The 18,071-nt window shown below is 37.5% G+C and overlaps 1 protein-coding gene across 1 annotated transcript; it reads right to left on the bottom strand.

Moving 5' to 3' along the window:
- Positions 1–144: 144 nt before the first annotated feature.
- KRR1 (KRR1 small subunit processome component homolog) lies at positions 145–14,258 on the bottom strand. The gene is made up of 10 exons (XM_027592336.2): positions 14,109–14,258; positions 11,167–11,339; positions 9,135–9,269; positions 8,831–8,956; positions 8,656–8,739; positions 7,480–7,536; positions 5,362–5,532; positions 3,081–3,158; positions 2,881–2,974; positions 145–627 (listed from the first exon to the last, which is right to left on the bottom strand). Exons 1-10 carry the CDS (start codon positions 14,191–14,193, stop codon positions 410–412), a joined length of 1,221 nt encoding a protein of 406 aa, XP_027448137.2. The 5' UTR covers positions 14,194–14,258; the 3' UTR covers positions 145–409.
- Between the last annotated feature and the right edge of the window lie 3,813 nt (positions 14,259–18,071).

Here is an 18,071-nt window from a genome sequence, read left to right as displayed (position 1 = left end):
AGCCTAAATGTTTACTCGTTAGCAATAGAGAGAGCACTGCAAAATCTGCATTTATTTTGCTCAAAACCAAATGGTGGGACATGATTATATTTAAAGACTAACCAGAGGCATCAAACACTGGATTTGATGGATAATTACAATAGCCACATTCCAAAAATCTTTATATAAACAACCTAAAAATTACATCTAAAATCATACTTAGGCAAAACACGCCAAAACAGATTAGGTGCAATATATACAAAGACATATATAGCACTTTCTAGCATAAAGTTTTCCAAAAAACACACAGAGAATACAATAATTTATATTTATAAAGGACAGCTGTTTATATAAACACTGTTTTGAAGAATGACAAACTCAGAAAAATGTGATCAGAGTATTCCTTCTCACGTATAGGCTACTAATGCCCTCATACCTCAAAATCCTTTACGAAAGGAGATAGCTTAAAAAGGGTTCTCATCCAGGGTTTTTTTTTTTTAAATGTTACTTTTTTTTCTTCTTTTTTTTTTTCATCTGCTTCCATTTTAAGCTTAACTTCTTCAGCTGAAAGAGCTCCCAGTTTCTTATTCTTGGCTTTCTTAACCTTTTCCTTGATGGCAGCCACATCAATTTTATTTTCAGTAGAAGCTAAACAAATTAAAACAATATATGTAATTCTTTAGAATTTACCATAGAAAACAAAGAATATGTATTTGGTACAATAATTTCAGAGTACTGTTAACAGGTGAAAGGTCATGTTGTAAAATATAAAACACCTGCCTAAAATATAGAACTGCCTAAAGGAAAGTTAGACATTGAAGAGAAAACAAATCATAAAGTACTTTAAAAATACATTAGTGAAAGTAAACATGAAATTGGCACATGAATAAAGGTACACATGAAAATGGCACTACAGTTTAGCTTTTTAAACTAATTACTGAATTCAACAATATTAAAACTTCATTTTTCCCCTTAAATTGCATTTGAGATTAATTTTACTTATATTCTTTCCCATATTTTAGAACTGCAAGAGTACTCATTAAAATGCCAATTTTCCATTCTGCACATTAATATAACTTAAAATTACATTTCATGAAGAGTATTAACATGTAGCCCTTCTAGTTTCCATAATTTTAATTAACTAATCATTAAGCTTTAGGTCAAAATCTACTTCATCTAATAACACACATAAAAACTTAAAAAAATAGGGGCACCTGGGTGGCTTAGTCCGTTATGTGTCTGCCTTTGGCTTGGGTCATGATCTCAGGGTCCTGGGGTCAAGCCCCACATCGGGCTCCCTGCTGATGAGTCTGCTTCTCCCTCTCCCTCTGCCCCTCCCCCTGTTCATGCTCTCTCTCTCAAATGAATAAATAAAATCTTAAAAAAAAAAAAACTTAAAAATAAAGTTTTCCAAATATTAGTTCAATAAATGACTAGTAACACTTTATTTAACAAGGTTTTGGTAATAAAGATAATGATCTAAGAGTATTTGGAGATTCTCGTAACAGAACCCAACCATGGAATCAATGCCAAAAGCTTGAACAACAAAGAAAAAGGAGGAAAAAAAAAATGTAGGTTTTTCTCACCATTTAAAGAGCGGTATTCAGAGCATAGGAGAAGCACAAGTTAAAACATCATCAACTTCCCAGCAACTTGAGTAGAGATGTAGAGCCTTCACTATCATGAAATCGCTACATTTTTAAGCATTATAAATGGAGATTAAAATGGCTACTAAACGACCTTCATAGTAAAACTCACAGGCTCAGCAAACTGGAAATTATAATGCTTATGACATTTTTAACTTTTACATAACCAATGATCTACATAGAAGAATACAGTATTTTTAGAGCTATTAACACTGATGTAATTAATATAGGATGTTATGTCTGGTTTTGACCAATAAGTCAGGTACAATAATGCCAGTGACGTCCCTCCCCTCACTGTGTCACTGGCGACTCTGGAAATTTACTTCAGGAACAGTACAAGTGTTACTAGTGGGAAAGAAAATGCAGAAGAGGAAAGGATAGATCAAATGAGGCTAGGAATAGAAAAGATACAAAACTTTTGTTTTGTTTTGTTTTGTTTTGAATCTTAGAGCATCAAGGAGGGAAGGGCAGAGGGAAAGAGAAAATCCTCTAGTGAACTCCTCACTGAGCACAAAGCCTGATGTGGGGCTTGATCCCAGGACCTTGAGATCATGACCTGAGCCAAAACCAAGAGCCGGCCACTTAACCAGCTGAGCCCCCCAGGTGCCCCACTCTGACTTTTTCATAGCTCCTAAGATCTTGTTATTTTGATGGTGTCCTTTAGCCCACGGTGATCAGAAATCCATCATAACAATATAGGAATCAAACTTTAAGCCACGGATCACATAAGTAAAGAGAAGAAAAGCATAACCTCTGATAAGCTCTTTCTGAGAGGCATGATAACAAAGCTCGGGGATCTCACTGCTTCAGTTACTTTTAAATCTATAGAAGATTCACTGCTCTAAGTTCATAGCTTTCACAACAGAAGAGTCCTTCTCCAGCAGGGAGTCTGCCTCTCCCTCTGCCTGCCGCTCCCCCTGCTTGTGCTCTCTCTCTGACAAATAAATAAATAAAATCTTAAACAAAACAAAACAAAAAAAACCCCCAAAGAGTCCTTCTCCAGCACAATCAGAGGTCAGGAGAGGACTGTCAATCCAGGACATTCTTAAATAGGCATTAGCTGCTAATAAATTATAGAACACCTCAGTGGTCTCATCCCTAGGATTTGTGATTAATGAAATGTCAACAGAATTGATGAAAGATATAGTTATGCCTTTAGTTAACACTCAAAGAGATTCAGACAAATTCCCTATGGATTTACTTTTCAGCTAACAGACTTTAACATCAAACCAATAATTGGAAAACAAGCATTTACCTTCCTTTGGTTTCACAACTGGTTTTTCCTTAGGTGGAATAAAAGCTTTGTTTCTTTCTTCTTGTCTCTTACTAAGAGCTTCTGCTTGTTTAGCCTGCATTATTAATAAGAAATACATTAATAACACAATTTATCATTAAACAGGAATTAAAATTTCTATGAACTGTGCTATCAATGTTGTGAGCTAGACAGAGTCTTACCTTTATGGCTTCCATTTTCTGTCGCTTCTTTTGACTTGCCTTCAGAAAATATTCACCACTAGCCAATTCTTTATCAATCTGTTGAAATCAGTATTTACAATTACATCAGAAATAAGGTAAATGAGAAGTCATCCCTAAGAAAGGCACAATGTCCTTGAGGTAAAGACAGTGAGGTCAAAAATCAATGATCAATTCATAAAGGCACTGACACAAAAAGGAGATGTGCTCTACGCTGAAGGGAATACAAGCAATAAGCATGGAGGTAGGAAAGGTGATGTGTTCATGAAATATACAGCAGGCAGTTTTAGATGGGCTAGAAAATCAATGATTCAGAAAGGTGTGAGGAAACTAGAAAGATAATCTGGGGTAAGCTTGAAGAAACCTGAATCCAGGTGAGAGGGTAGGCTATGATTTAGAAATGACTGCAGGTTTCTGAGAGAAAAGAAAGAGACCAAAGCAGCATTTAAAAGGTACAGAAGAAAGAAGGGATAAACGCTTGGAATAAAGTAATGGCATGCAAAATGAAAGGCAAGAATTGTTAGGATTTGGTGACTAATTCAATACTAATTAGAGAAAGCACTAGCTTATTCATTCAATATATAATTGACTTATCTCACACTTAACACAGCATTATTATATCTAAGGCAATGTTTTTAAAACTCTTAGTAGTTACTAAGCTCTTTACAATTACTAATCATTTAATCCTCATTAACAATCCTTTGAAAAAGATGTTTTTATTATCCCCATTTTATGTATAGGGAAACTGAAGCATGGATGGGTTAAATAAAATGCCAGTCACGAAGCAAGTAAGAGGCAGAGTAAGTCAGCTGAGACATCACTGTTTTAAGAAGCTTAGCCACAGGGAAGAAAGAGAAGACAATTACTGACTACAGGACAGGGCCGTAAGAAGTGTACCAGCTGTTATGGAATGACAGTTGGGTAAATAAGGTCACTCTACTTTCCCCCAACAAACAGTTCCTTTGTTTGCTTCCCTTTACAGAATAGACCTCATGAACCAACACTTCCATTGTTTTATCACCATGATCATTATTTTTTTCCCCTCTGACCTTTCATCAAACCTCTGGGAAATTCAAACTCCAAATACAGGGCTGTGGAAAAGACAAGACAGTACACAGAAAGGGATGTGTTTACATGCTCAGAACAAAGCACTAGTAGAAAGGAAAAACTTTAAGATACAGCCAAGTGAGGGAATCATGAAATAAGATCCCTCAGGAGACAGGCCAAGATAGAACTCAAAGAACAGGTAAAGAAAGAATTGGTTCAGATGGAAAAAAAATTATAGGTGAGAGAAAAGGAAGTTGAAAGAATTCTCACTTGATGGTCTTAAATATTTCCATAAAATACAATGAATGTCATCTGTTAGGAGAGAGAGGGTGCTTCAGGAATTCAGAGGACGGGGGTGCCTCGGTGGCTGAGTGGGTTAAGCGTATGCCTTCCACTCAGGTCATCATTCCCTTGGGCTCCCTGCTCAGCGGGCAGTCTGCTTCTCCCTCTCCCTCTGCCTGCACCTCCCCCTGCTTGTGCTCTCTCTCTCTGTGTCAAATAAATAAAATCTCAAAAAAAAAAGACAAAGAGAGAGAATTAAGAGGACACACATAATTACCAGACAATAGTGAGGATCTACCCGAGGTTGGAAACGTGAAATTATAGTGGATTTAGTCCAAAGATAAGATGTTCTCCAGCTATATTTAGTGGCCACATTATGGGAAAGAAGCCAAATTTTAGGACTGATCAAGTTTGAGAGTTTTGCTGGACAGGTGTGAAAAGAAGGAAAAGGCAGCATACAAGAAACAGTGATGGACAAGAGAGAAAAGGAAATTTGGGGGAAAAAAATGAAGGCAGAAAACAGGTGATAAAATGAGAGGCATTCATAACTTAGAAAAAGGATGGATGTGAATTTAAGATTTCAAAACTGGAGCAGTCATATAGCACATGGTCACAGGAAAGATGCTAAAGCAGAGTGAGAGCATTAAGGGTTAAACCGTTAATTTTTTTTTTTTATCCATGGAACAGGTATTGTGGCTACAGGGGCACAACTGACAGCAACCACCTAGACATAGTTTACACTCCTACTGTGAAGCCCCCACCCTCCACGTTCACACACTGAGCTCAAAATAAGCCTATTTACACTTACCTTTAGTTTCTTATACCTGGACACACACATATAAAGTCTACCTAAATTACTCTCCATAAAGTTTCTGACAAAATAGATTAAAATGGTTTCCCCCTCATGTAAAGAAATTCAACATTTAATACTGACCTGACTTTCTGGCTGTGGTGGTGGGAATGGTGTGTACTCTTTCTTGACAGTTTTTTTCTTTGGTTCCTTGCGTTTATTCACATTCTTGTGCTTAAACTGTGGCAAAAATCTTTCCCAACTTTGTGATCTTAATTCAGAATCTTTTGCCAACTCTCGTTTAATCATTAAGGTCTTTAGTCATGGGGATATATGAACAAAGTAAGAATTTTTAATTTTATAACCCATGCATTTATCAAACTAAGACGTTACAAATATTCTTCCTATAAATAATTCAATTAAAATGAGTAGTTCTTGGGGCACCTGGCTGGCTCAGTTGGTTAAGCGTCTGCCTTCAGCTCAGGTCATGATCCCAGGGTCCTGGGACTGAGCCCTACATCGGGCTGGGCTCCCTGCTCAGTGGGGAACCTGTTTTTCCCTCTGCCTGCAGCTCCCCCTGCTTGTTTGTTCTCTGTCAAATCAATAAATAAAATCTTTAAAAAACAAAACAAGGGGCGCCTGGGTGGCTCAGTCGTTGAGCATCTGCCTTCAGCTCGGGTCATGATCCCAGCGTCCTGGGATCAAGCCCCACATCGGGTTCCCTGATGGGCAGGGAGCCTGCTTCTCCCTCTCCAGCGCCCCCTGTTGTGTTCCCTCTCTCGCTGTCTCTGTTGAACAAATTAAAAAAAAATTTTTTTTAATTAAAAAAATAAGCAAATAAAATAAAAAAACAAAACAAAAAACTCCAAGTAGTTCTTAATCTCCTCAGTAGGAGCAAAAAATTCCATAAAAAAAAGTAATCTCAAACCAAGCATCAGAAAACCATTAGAAATTTAGATTAAATGCAGAACTGTCAGGTGCCTGGGTGCTGTCAGTTAAGTGTTTGCCTTCGGCTCAGATCATGATCCCAGGACTCAGGATCGAGCCCCAAGTTGGGCTCCCTGCTCAGCAAGGAGCTTGCTTCTCCCTCTCCCGCTGCTTCGCTCCTACCCCCTTTCAAAAAAAAAGAAAGGCAGAACTGTTGAAATAAACTGAGATGAGACTAATTCAGCTTTTCAACCATTAGTTCATTAAAACCTTTAAAATTCAACTTAATAGGAGGAGAGTTCTTAATTAGCAATGTTCCCTGAAAGCAGGAAGTTTTTGGTAGTACTTTAATTACCACAGGGAAAGAAAAAAGTAAACTTTCTCTTTATCAGATAAAAACAATATTCTCATATTTCTCCTACTCCATTTGAGTTTTGCACACATTGGGACATCAAAGGATGCAAACCAGTCATCAGATGCAAGACAAGCTCTCTTTATCTTTAATGTCCCAAGGCAACTCAAAATCATTCTTTCACCCCAATCTAAGAGTGACTTCATAACTTCATCAAATTTAGGTGGACTGCTTAACAAACACCCCTCACAGGGCGCCTGGGTGGCTCAGTTGGTTGAGCGACTGCCTTCGGCTCAGGTCATGATCCTGGAGTCCCGGGATCGAGTCCCGCATCGGGCTCCCTGCTCAGCAGGGAGTCGGCTTCTCCCTCAGACCCTCTTCCCTCTCGTGCTTTCTATCTCTCATTCTCTCTCTCTCAAATAAATAAATAAAATCTTTAAAAAAAAAAAAATACCCCTCACAAAATAGCTCATTACAGCATGGTTATATTTCCAAGTATAATCATGAATGCTATGCACACAGGGATTAGCATCTCTCTCAAAGTTTATAATTTGAGCGTTAAATAAAAAAAAAAGTTTTAATACAATCTGAAATATCCCAGACTCTACTTACTAGAAAAAGGCAGAATTCTGAAAGATCACATCTTTAAATAGAGTAATAGGCCCATCAACCAAGAAAACTTGATTGTTATCATCTACAACCAACTCTATGAAACTTACTTCCTTTTTATTAGAACTATGTCATACATCACAGGATCCCCCTTCAATAGTTTTCAGACCGCACACCACAGAAACCTAAGTCTCCAAGGATGTAACTACAGGACTAGGGTAGAGTTGATGGGCTGAACTCTACCTCTAATTTACCCTAAATACTTCTGCTTTATCTGTTTTTTGCATTAGCCTTCCATAAAAGATTTAATTTCAAGAAAGGTTTCTGTAGCTAAAAGAAGTCTGACAACCACTGTTACAGTAATATAAACTCACTTTAATGTTATAAATTGGATGAATATTCTTCATAGTATCTAGGACTACTTTTCGAACCTGAAATTTGCAAAGAAAAATGAATTAGTCACTTAAAAAGATTTTAATTAACTAAGTGGAAGGGGATTAATATACTGCAACATATCCTATGAACCGAGCAATGACTACCAAATTGAATATAGTAGTTCCTTCAACTGCTTTGAGTGACTTCTAGATCTTTCGTAAGAATCAACCTCTCTTGGATGCAATGAAGTTTCCCAACTTTACTGCTAAAATATAACATATAGAACTAATACAACAACACTTTGGAACTGTGGAATTTAGGGAGAGGGCAGCTAGATTTAGAGTCAGAAAATAGGTGCTCAAATAATGGGAATGCCACTTCGTAAGGTAAAGTCCTGTTCCAGATTTCTCATTTGTAGTATGGAAATAAAACTATCTCAAGGCTCTGCTGTGAAAACTAAATAAGATAATATAGTTAGACTTCACAAAACTATAGGGTATTCAATATACTTAAGTTATTATTGCCACATAAGAAAAGGGCATTTAACTTATGAGAAAGAGGTCTAACAGATCTGCTATTATAGGTCCTGGAAAGGGAACAAGACCTCATTGCCAGATCCAGACAACCAAAGCAGTTAACAGAAACCAAAACTGCTCTACAGATTTTCTCATAACATTAAATGTGACAGATAAAAAAGTTCATCAATATATTAAACATTCCACTAAAATTCAGACAAAAATATATATTTTAAAGATGGTTTCAGAATCTGACCTCTACTGGTTGATACAGGTTACTGCAAATGACAATTATCACCATTTAATTCTCTAATCACTTGAGCACATGTAACTACATATTTCCCAAATGTGCTACAGACTAAAATCTTAAAAACCCACTTAAAATTTGTAGTGGAAAGAGGGATGATGTGTAGACCTTCTAATTCGGAAACAGATACCTCTTTAGTTGCCAAAGGTTGGCCATAATATGTTAGGATCTAGGAGTGACAATTCCCTCAAACAACACGAAGCACAAAGTATTTACCAATGGGAAATCAAAAAAAGCACATTCTAAAAAAAATAATAATTGCAAAACAGTATATCATCCAATGAACTATTATAACCAAATTACTTAATTTGTTCTCTGCTGAAAATTAACAGAAGATAGTAAACAGTACTCACCTCTTTTAAGCCACTAAAAGGTCCAATGACTGAAACTGTGTTTCCCTGAACCATAATATAACAGTTTGTTAAGAGTTCCAAAGCCTATATCAAAAGAACAGTAAGTTGAAATTCAGTACACTGAAAAACTAATGACAGAGGAAGACACTTAAGTTTTCCACTGATAAAAAAGTACCTTCAATGTAGATCCTTTGGGACCAATGAGACGCTGTCTTCTTTTTACAAATCTTTCTTTATTTCTTACTAAAGAACCTATTTTAATGATGTCACATGCAACATCATCCTGAAGAATTCGTACTGCCTTTTGGAAAAATGAAGAAAATATTCCATCAATATTCTTTACAAATGCATTTATTTTCAAGGCCCAGGCTAATGAAATCGAAGCAGAAAAATGAAAACTCTAAGAGGGAGGGATGCAGTGCTATATGTCATCTCTAATGTTGATGCAAATAAAGCAAATTTTGTAATTCTAAATTTACCTGTTCAAATGAAACACTCCTTGCTAAAAGTTTTATTAGGTCTCTGGCCCTAATGATGATATATGGATCAAAAGTCTTCTTTGTTGTACACACAGTCATACTGCCCTCGATCAGGTCCAGGGTTGCATTAATGTGCTGCAAAAAGGAAAGAGCAAATACACAATTGTCTAAAAATCAATTCAATTTTAGGTAATTATACAGCCTATCCTAATCAAACTACTAGTTACTGTAAATTAAGCTCTAAGTCTATCAACTCCCTCCTTCAAGAAGCTGGGTAGTTGATATAAATAATGAACACTTGATTACTTTCATATTTCAAAGAATATAAGAAACACACAACTGAAACCATTTATACTTACTTGGCTTTAGAATACTTTGTACTTATTGGAATAAAGATTACTTCTAGTTTAAAAAAATATGTATCAATGCAAACGAAGCCATACTTAAGACCTAGGGTAAAAATGTAAAGCTACATACAGCTCCCCTATCCTGGACCCAGCTCTGATCTGCCATCTGTTCCTTAGGGTGAGAATGGACTTTCCCTTTCAAACTTTTTTCTAATTGCTTTGTATTAGCTAAATACAAAGTAAAAACAAATTCTCACAGGTTCAGAAAGAAGCAATAATTGGAAAATCACGCATTAACTCTTAGTAGGAAGAACCAGATTTCAACAAAGCAAATTAAAATGTCATTTTCTGACATTTCAGAAGAATACTCTGAAGAATATTTCAATGTAGTGAGTGATGAACAATTCAACATAAGGTTGGGTCTCTATGAGTTTACAAGAGTCCAATCTCAGATACAGACGCTGTAAAACAGCTTGCGGTTTGCTGAACCACCCTAATACCTAATACCTAACGGGCACAAACAACTCCAGAGCAGTCACACAGTTGAGATATACATTTTATTTTATATCACTACCTAGTGTGTGCACATGTGCCCACATACACACATATACATGAACCAAAGTTTCATAAAATGAAACTTATCCTTACCATATGTGATACATTATTTTTTTCTTTTTACTTATTTATTTTTTGGGTACATTCTTTTTTTAAAAGGCTCATTATGTCCACTAAATGGACTTCTTGCTCCACTAATAAATTTTAATCGACAGTTTGAAAAACAAAAATATACTGCTCTCGGGAAATAGCAGCAACATACAAGGGAAAGTTGGCCACATCCCCATCTTCCATTTAAAATGAAAATTAAGAAATCATCCAGGAACATGCCTCAACTTAAACTATACAGACACATGGCAAGTATCACAGTATAGAATAGGCATCCTGAAACTTGGGAGTTCACAGCTGAGTTTCAGAAAGTCCGTAAGATCCCTAAATTTTAAAGGTATGTGAATTTTTCAAAGTAATCTATTACTGACAAAATTAAAAACGAGTGGAATATAAGAATAAAGCTTAGGGCGCCTGGGTGGCTCAGCAGGTTAAGCGTCTGCCTTCAGCTCAGGTCATGATCCCAGGGTGCTGGGATCGAGCCCCACCTCGGGCTCCCTGCTCAGCGGGTAGCTGGCTTCTCTCTCTCCCTCTGCTGTTCCTCCTGTGCTCTCTCGCTCTGTCAAATAAATAAAAAAATAAAATAATAAAATAAAATAATAAAATAAAATAAAAATAAAATAAAATAATAAGAAAAGAAAAGAAAAGAAAAGAAAAAGAAAAAGAATAAAGCTTATATTTACGCTGTTTAAAATACCAAGGGAACCAGAGGTGCCTGGGTGGCTCAGCTGGTTAAGCGTCTGACTCTTGATTTTGGCTCAGGTCATGATCTCAGGGTTGTGAGAACAAGTGCCATGTTCAGCGCATCTGCTTGGAATTCACTCTCTCCCTCTCCCTTTGCCCCTCCCCCCATCACGCACACTACACTCTGGTGCTCTCTCTAAACAAACAAAACAAAAAACAAAGGAACCAAAGTAACCAGTTATGCCAGTACCTTAAAAAAAAATCTATCAGCATACATACTTATTTAAAAGTAAAGGTATAAGAACCAAATCTCAAAGAAATATATAAAATGTGCATACATGTTCATTCAAGGCTTTCTGTACCAATGGCCAGCACTCTTTCAGGTAAGCCTCCCTATATTTTGGGAACAAAGTTGCAAAACTGCTCTCCTCCAAGAGTCCTCTGGGATTGTCCTCTTTGGAAAAAGCCGGTTCCTTCCAACCATCAGGAACAGTAAGGAGTTCTGATTCATCTAAAGAGGGGAAGAAACTTACACATAAGAGTTTAGCCTTCTTTTGGACACTTTTTTGAACACTTATATGCATACATTTACATGCTCCCAATACTCTCCTTGTAGTTCCTGTTCCCATGCTCTTTATTCAACAAAGAACATGCCTCTGTCATTATTTTCAATACACTGTATTAAAATTAACTGTATATACTTCAGCCTCGTAAGACAAAGTTCCTTAAGGGCAGGGACCCTCCTTGGATCCACAGTAATTAGCATATGCCTGACAGACAGTGGGGTACTCCAGAAACTTCTATTGTACTACACTATTAAAGATCCAAACACCACTTTGTTTACATGACTATTTTCAATATAACCTTTTAGACTTTCCTGAATTGCACCCTTGTGTGTGTGTGTGTGTGTGTGTATATATATGCATGTGCATATATATTTGGGTTTGTGTGTGTGCACACACACACATATACTTTCAGTTACCAATCACTGGTACAGGGTTTTAGACTTTCCAAAGAGTTTTCATATGCCTTATTTCTGTATACACCTTCATTACAACTGTGAAAGGTAGTAGCAAGAACCAGTATTATTTTCCCCGTTTTATAAAAGATGTTCAGTCCAAAAAGATTAGTGACTTGTCTAAGGGGACACAAAGGTGATTCAGTCTAGGTCTCCTTTTAATAAAACAAAATGTCTCCTAAGGGCCATATATGATCTCCTACATCATTTATTAGAACTCCTGGTCCTGGATTTTAGGAATCTCTTAAATCTAACAGCTATGCTTTAATTCTGTACTCCTCAAGGGTATGACCCACAGGCCTGCAACATCAGCATGAACTAGGAGTTAGTCAGAAATGCAGTTCTTGGGTTCCAATTCAGACCTACCAAATCTGAATCTCTGGGATGAGTCCCAGGAATCTGTGTTTTAATAATCTCATCAGGAGATTCTTATGCACACTAAGTCTGAGAAAAGGGCCTCTGTAGTTCACGTTATCCACCACAGGTAAACTTGCTTCTCTTTCTTATACTCACGTCTACTTTGTTATTTCTGGTTCAAATCACAGAGAATTAGCTAGTCTTCATACATCACTTATTTCCCAATATCCTTAAAAAAACAAAAACCCTCCAATTCTATAACTGTGATTACTTAAAATGTTTATCTTACCAAGTTTCTACCCAATTTAAACACTGCAGTAGCTACAAATTTAAAACAAAAACAAAAAACCTAGCAAAATACATAGGAGTTTCACAATAGAGGAAGTGCAAACAGCCCAAAAAACATGTGAAAAGATATGCAACCTCACTACTAATAAGGAAAATTCAAATTAAAACCCCAACCAGATACCATTTCATACTTACCAAAATGACAGAAATTCAAAATGCAGATAATATCAAGTGCTACTGTGGATGTAGAGCAACAAGAATTCTCATCCACTGATAGTGGGAGTGTAAACTGACACAACCCCTTTGGGAGAGATTTAGCATTACCTGCACATACCCACTTTGTAAGTGGGATTCCAGTCCCACTTACATAATCTGAAGAAAACTCTTGAACATGCAAACCAGGAGATATACAAAAAGATGTTTATAGAAGCATTGTTTATAATAGCAAACAATGGGAACAATCCAAATGTCCACCAACAGTAGAATAGTAATATAAATAAATGTATATTCATAGAAGAAAATCTCATCAATATCAAATGAAAAGAATAAACTACAGCTACAAGTATCACCTTGACTCAATAAGAAAAACAAAGTTTAGCCTAAGAAGCCAGAACAATGTCTACAGCCTTCTTGCATTCATATAAAATTCAAAAACTGACAAAATCAAACCACTTCGTGCATAGGTGGTAAAGATTATGCAGAGAACAGAAGATCAAAACGATTCAGGATGGTTACCTCATGTCCTGTAAGGGAGAAGCATTATGATCTGAGAGGTGCTCCTAGGGGGGGTCGGGAGTATGGCAATGCTTTTTCTGCGTAATGGTATAGAGTGCTCCTTTCTCACCTGTTGTGTTTATTCTTCAAGCTGTACATAGACTGTACTCTATGTTACATAATTAAAAATAACAGAACTCCTTTAATACTTCCCTACTGCCTACAGAATGTGAGTTCAAGGTTTTTAACACTTCCAATAAGACTGGTTGCTCGGGTCTTGGGCTATTTCTCTGGCCTCTCTTTGTCATTCACACTGAAAAAAAGGTATAAAACCAGACTACAAAGGAAGACAGCAATTTAAAAGTAGGGCAGTCTAAAATTAGAGTATGAGTCGTGTCGTCTAATATTTTAGCGGTTTGACAAACAGGAATGATGATAATGTTACAAAATTTCACTAACGGACAAACTAGCGTTAAGAACACGCCAGACACCTCCTTCTCCTATCTGTCTCACTCCTTTATTATCAGCGTTCACTCATATATATAACGACCTCCTATTCCTACCCCATTCCATCCCTCATTTTGTTGAAGACTTCCAGCCACCGCCGCGAGTGTAAGGTCCTGCGGCGCCCTCCACAATTTCTTAATCTTCCTTTGACAGAAGACAAACTCTGCAACATCTATACTTTGAAAGGCCTCTAGCAAAAGCGGTTAGGAACACGTGGCTGGCACCATACCTGCCAGTCGGTCCCGCAGGCTTGGCCATCATCCCCAATCCTCAACAATGGTAAGTACTCAACTTCACAGAACACACTAAGGCAGCGTTACGCGTCCCCAGCCAGCGGAAGAAAACAATCGTAACTCAATATCCTAATATCAGGTTTCAGTTCTCGCTCAACCTTACCTCGGTTCTCCGGCTTCGGCTTCTTGTTACGAAATTCACTTCTCCGGTCCGCAGCGGCCGGTCCGTTTAAGGAGGAAGACGCCATCTTCAAATTGCTTCCGGTGTTACCGGAAGTGGAACTTTTCTTAAATCCTACCGTATTTTAGTCCTGAAAATCTGTCTATTCAAAATGAGTTCCGTAGAATTTAGACGCGATCTGCGCAATCTCCGTGCGTGCGTACGCTAAAGCCCGCGTTATTTGCAGACACTACAAGCGTTTCTCCTGCGTAGCCAATGAAGAGCCGGAGACGTCTTTCCCAGGATGCATGGCAACCACGGAGTTTAGCTGCATGCTGGGAATTGTAGTCCACGACTATGGGCAAGCGGGAGGCTGTTTTTACCCGTAGTTTCCTCTTGATCCCGGTATCTTACTTAGGACCCCGAACTCCAGAGTTTGGCCATATAGCGCAAATGGTCTATCCTTGATGTCACTCAGTCATTCATTTGATAATATTTAATATGACTGTCAAATAAGTGCTAGGTCTAAATACGAAAATACATGATCCTTGATGGCAGGGAGTGACAGTAATAGTTAACATTTATTGTGAGACTACTTTTCGCCGGCACTTTATTTGCATTTCTAATTCTTTAAACAACATTGAAACAAACAAAACTCCCTAAGATTGATAATTTTTTGTAGGATAATTTTTAAAAGTCTTTGTTTCTGATGGTAATTTCCTAGAGTCTTGGTATACCTCTTTCTAAGCCAGAAGAATAGTAATTAAGTGACACTTCTGAAGAGTTTCACCTAGCCTAAGATTTCCCAAATACCTCAAGACGTGAAATTCATCATTACTACAAATTTTTACACTTCTAAAACTCTAAAAATTTTTAGACATACTAAAGATGAAACTTCTTTTGATGACTGATCTTACTACTTGCCACTTCTAAAGTTTTCTGCAGCACAATGAGAGAAAGTCTTTGATAGGTTGAATTTCTTGTGTTAGTGAAACTAGGAATGTTTATTTGAAATCCAACCTTGTGTGTCTTCTATAAAAACTTAGATTGTTGTACATAAGGTACATATATAAAACAGACTACTAATTAGGGACAGAAGGTCCCAAGACACATGATTATGTTAAGATTTTTTCCCCTGGGGCACCGGGGTGGCTCAGACGGTTAACTTGTCTGACTCTTGGTTTCAGCTCAGGTTATGATCTCAGGGTCCTGAGATCAAGCCTCAGGTCAGGCACTGCACTCAGCGCGGAGTCTGTTTATCACTCTGCTCCTCCCCTGCTCACACATTCTCTCTCTCTCTAAAATAAATAAATAAAATCTAAAAAAAAAAAGATATGTCTTGTAAGTGGCAGGCCATGATTACATCCCTATATTCTTGCAATTTACTCAAAAAAACAATGACAAATCCTGGGGCACCTGGCTGGCTCAGTCAGTAGAGCATGTGACTTGTTCTTGGTGTTGTGAGTTCAAGCCCCAGGTTTCGTGTAGAGATTACTAAAAAATAAAATCTTAAAAAAAAAAAAAAGCAATGACAAATCCCTATAATAGAACAAATAACAACAGGGGAAAGTAATAAAGTAAGAAGCAATTCCTTCAGTGTTCCCAGGAATCCTATGAAGCAGATTTTTATTACTGCTATTTTAAGGACCTCAGTCACTAGTAAGTGGTGAGCTAGACATCAAGTCCAGGCAGTCTGACCATTAGCAGTTTCAGAAAGGCTACTAAAAGGATTAATTGTTACAAATGTGTTGGAAGGAGGACTGGTTTTCAGCCTCATAGCTTTTGAATTTGAGGGCATTAGCTCTTCTGTGGATCTCCAGCCTGCTGTCCCACCATGCAGACATTGGACTTGTAGTGGAGTTCATCCAAATAGCTGATAAGCATATGATGCTTAACCTCACTACTGTCTTAAAAGCATGTAAACATAACTGTGAAATATCACTTCTCACCCACTAGACTGGCAAAAAATAAATAAAATACATATATTTTTAAATGATAATCTGATGGAAGAAAGTACATTCTCATACACTGCTGGTGAAAATGCAAATTGTCACTGCCTTTTTGCAAAGCAATCTATCAGTATAAAATATACACATATTCTTCCTCAGTAATTCCACTCCTGGAAAACTGTCAACTAGAAGTAAAGCACCATTCCATTAGAATGTGTGTATAACTGTGTCAATTACTGCTTGTGTAGAAGCAGTTCAGTGAAAGGGACTATGGGAACACACCCCCAGTCTGTTGCCTACTAGCTGTACAGCCTTGGTCAAGTTTCTTACCCATCCCTGTTCAGTTTCCTATAACAGGAAAAATAACCTTAACTCTGTGACTTTATACATTAAAAATGCTTAAAAAAAAAAAAGCTTTACATTTGGTACATATTCAGTAAGTGTTAGCTATTATTTATTTAAGGTGGCAAAAAAGTAAAAGCATCTTGACTATCAATTAGAGATGTAGTTAAATAAATTGATATTACTTTCATAGTGGTGAGATATTATGCAACCATTCATAAGAATTAATTAAATCTAATGAAGAGATTACCTAGAGGCATTGAGTGATAAAAGCCAGATACAGTACATATATAAATTGTTATATGTTATTATTTATATAATTATCCCATTTTAAAAATAATTATCCCATTTTGGGTGCACCTGGGTGGCTCAGTTGGTTAAGTATCCAACTCTTAGTTTTGGCTCAGGTCATGAGATCGAGCCCTGAGTCGGGCTCCATGCTAGGTGTGGAGCCTGCTTAAGATTTTTGCTCTCCAAGGGATGCCTGGGCGGCTCAGTTGGTTAAGCGTCTGCCTCTGGTTCAGGCAGGTCACAATCCCAGGGTCCCAGGGATCCCAAGGAACCCATTGGGCTCCTTGCTCAGCCGGGAGCCTGCTTTTCTCTGCCTGCCACTCCCCCTGCTTGTGCTCTCTATATCTCTGACAAATAAATAAATAAAATCTTTAAAAAGAAAGAAAAAAAGATTCTTGCTCTACCTCGCCTTCTGCTCCTCCCCCATCCAACTTTCGTGCTCTCTCAAAAAAAAAATTATCCCATTTTTTTTAAAGATTTTATTTATTTGACACACAGAGAGAGAGAGAGAGAGCACAAGCAGGGGGAGCGGCAGGCAGAGGGAGAGGGAGAAGCAGGCCTCCCGCTGAGCAAGGAGCCCGATGTGGGGCTCGCTCGATCCCAGGACTCTGGGATCATGACCTGAGCCGAAGGCAGATGCTTAACCGACTAAGCCAGCCAGGTGCCCCCAAATTATCCCATTTTTATAAAGCAAACCATTCAATAAATATTTATTGAGCATCTATAATGTTTCAGGTTCTGTTCTAAATACTTGGTTCTATGTGCTATATATAATAATTATATGTATGTATGTGTGTATATGTGAATATATGTTTGTATGTGATTATACAAAAAAAGATTTGGAAGGCTACACATCAAGGTTATAGCCTGGCTATCTCAGGGATGAAAGCAGAGAAGAAAAAGGAAGTAGGCAAAAAGATTAAAAAAATAGGTAAAAAAAAAAAAATCCTTAGAAAAATAATGTCAACAAAAGTAAAGGAGTCTGCATGAAAGCCTAGAAAACCTGGGAATCTAGGAGAGACCAAATTTGAGAAACATATTCAGCTAGTCTTGGAATGTTTGCTGTGCAACAAAATGTTTCATGTGTCATGGTGTTGGGATAAAATATGCTTGCAGGATATCAACCTCTTCCTGCAAGGCCCCATTTAGCAAACTCTAGATACGGACAAATGATGTATGGCTTTGGCTGATAACCAGCTTGAGTAAATACTTAACCAACCTCTTTTTCTTCAGCTGTAAAAATGAGAGAGTTGAGTTATATTATTGCTTCTTAACTTTAGCCAACCTCAGACCTCACATGGAGGGGTGACCCCATTCCAGTTTATAGTTCAGTAGGTCTGCGGTAGGGCCCAAGAATTTGCAGCCTGGAAAACAAGGAATTATC

Source organism: Zalophus californianus, chromosome 9, assembly GCF_009762305.2.
Source record: "Zalophus californianus isolate mZalCal1 chromosome 9, mZalCal1.pri.v2, whole genome shotgun sequence".
NCBI lineage: Eukaryota > Metazoa > Chordata > Mammalia > Carnivora > Otariidae > Zalophus > Zalophus californianus.
Note: the sequence above shows the minus strand (reverse complement) of the source record. Positions and strands in the feature narration are given on the sequence as shown.

Coding starts and splice junctions, on each gene's coding strand:
- KRR1 (XM_027592336.2), bottom strand. CDS start 14,193: ATGGCGTCTTCCTCCTTAAACGGACCGGCCGCTGCGGACCGGAGAAGT. Junction 7,537..8,655: donor CTTTTAGTGGCTTAAAAGAG/GTGAGTACTGTT, acceptor TGCAAATTTCAG/GTTCGAAAAGTAGTCCTAGA. Junction 628..2,880: donor AGTTGTGAAACCAAAGGAAG/GTAAATGCTTGT, acceptor TAATTTGTTTAG/CTTCTACTGAAAATAAAATT.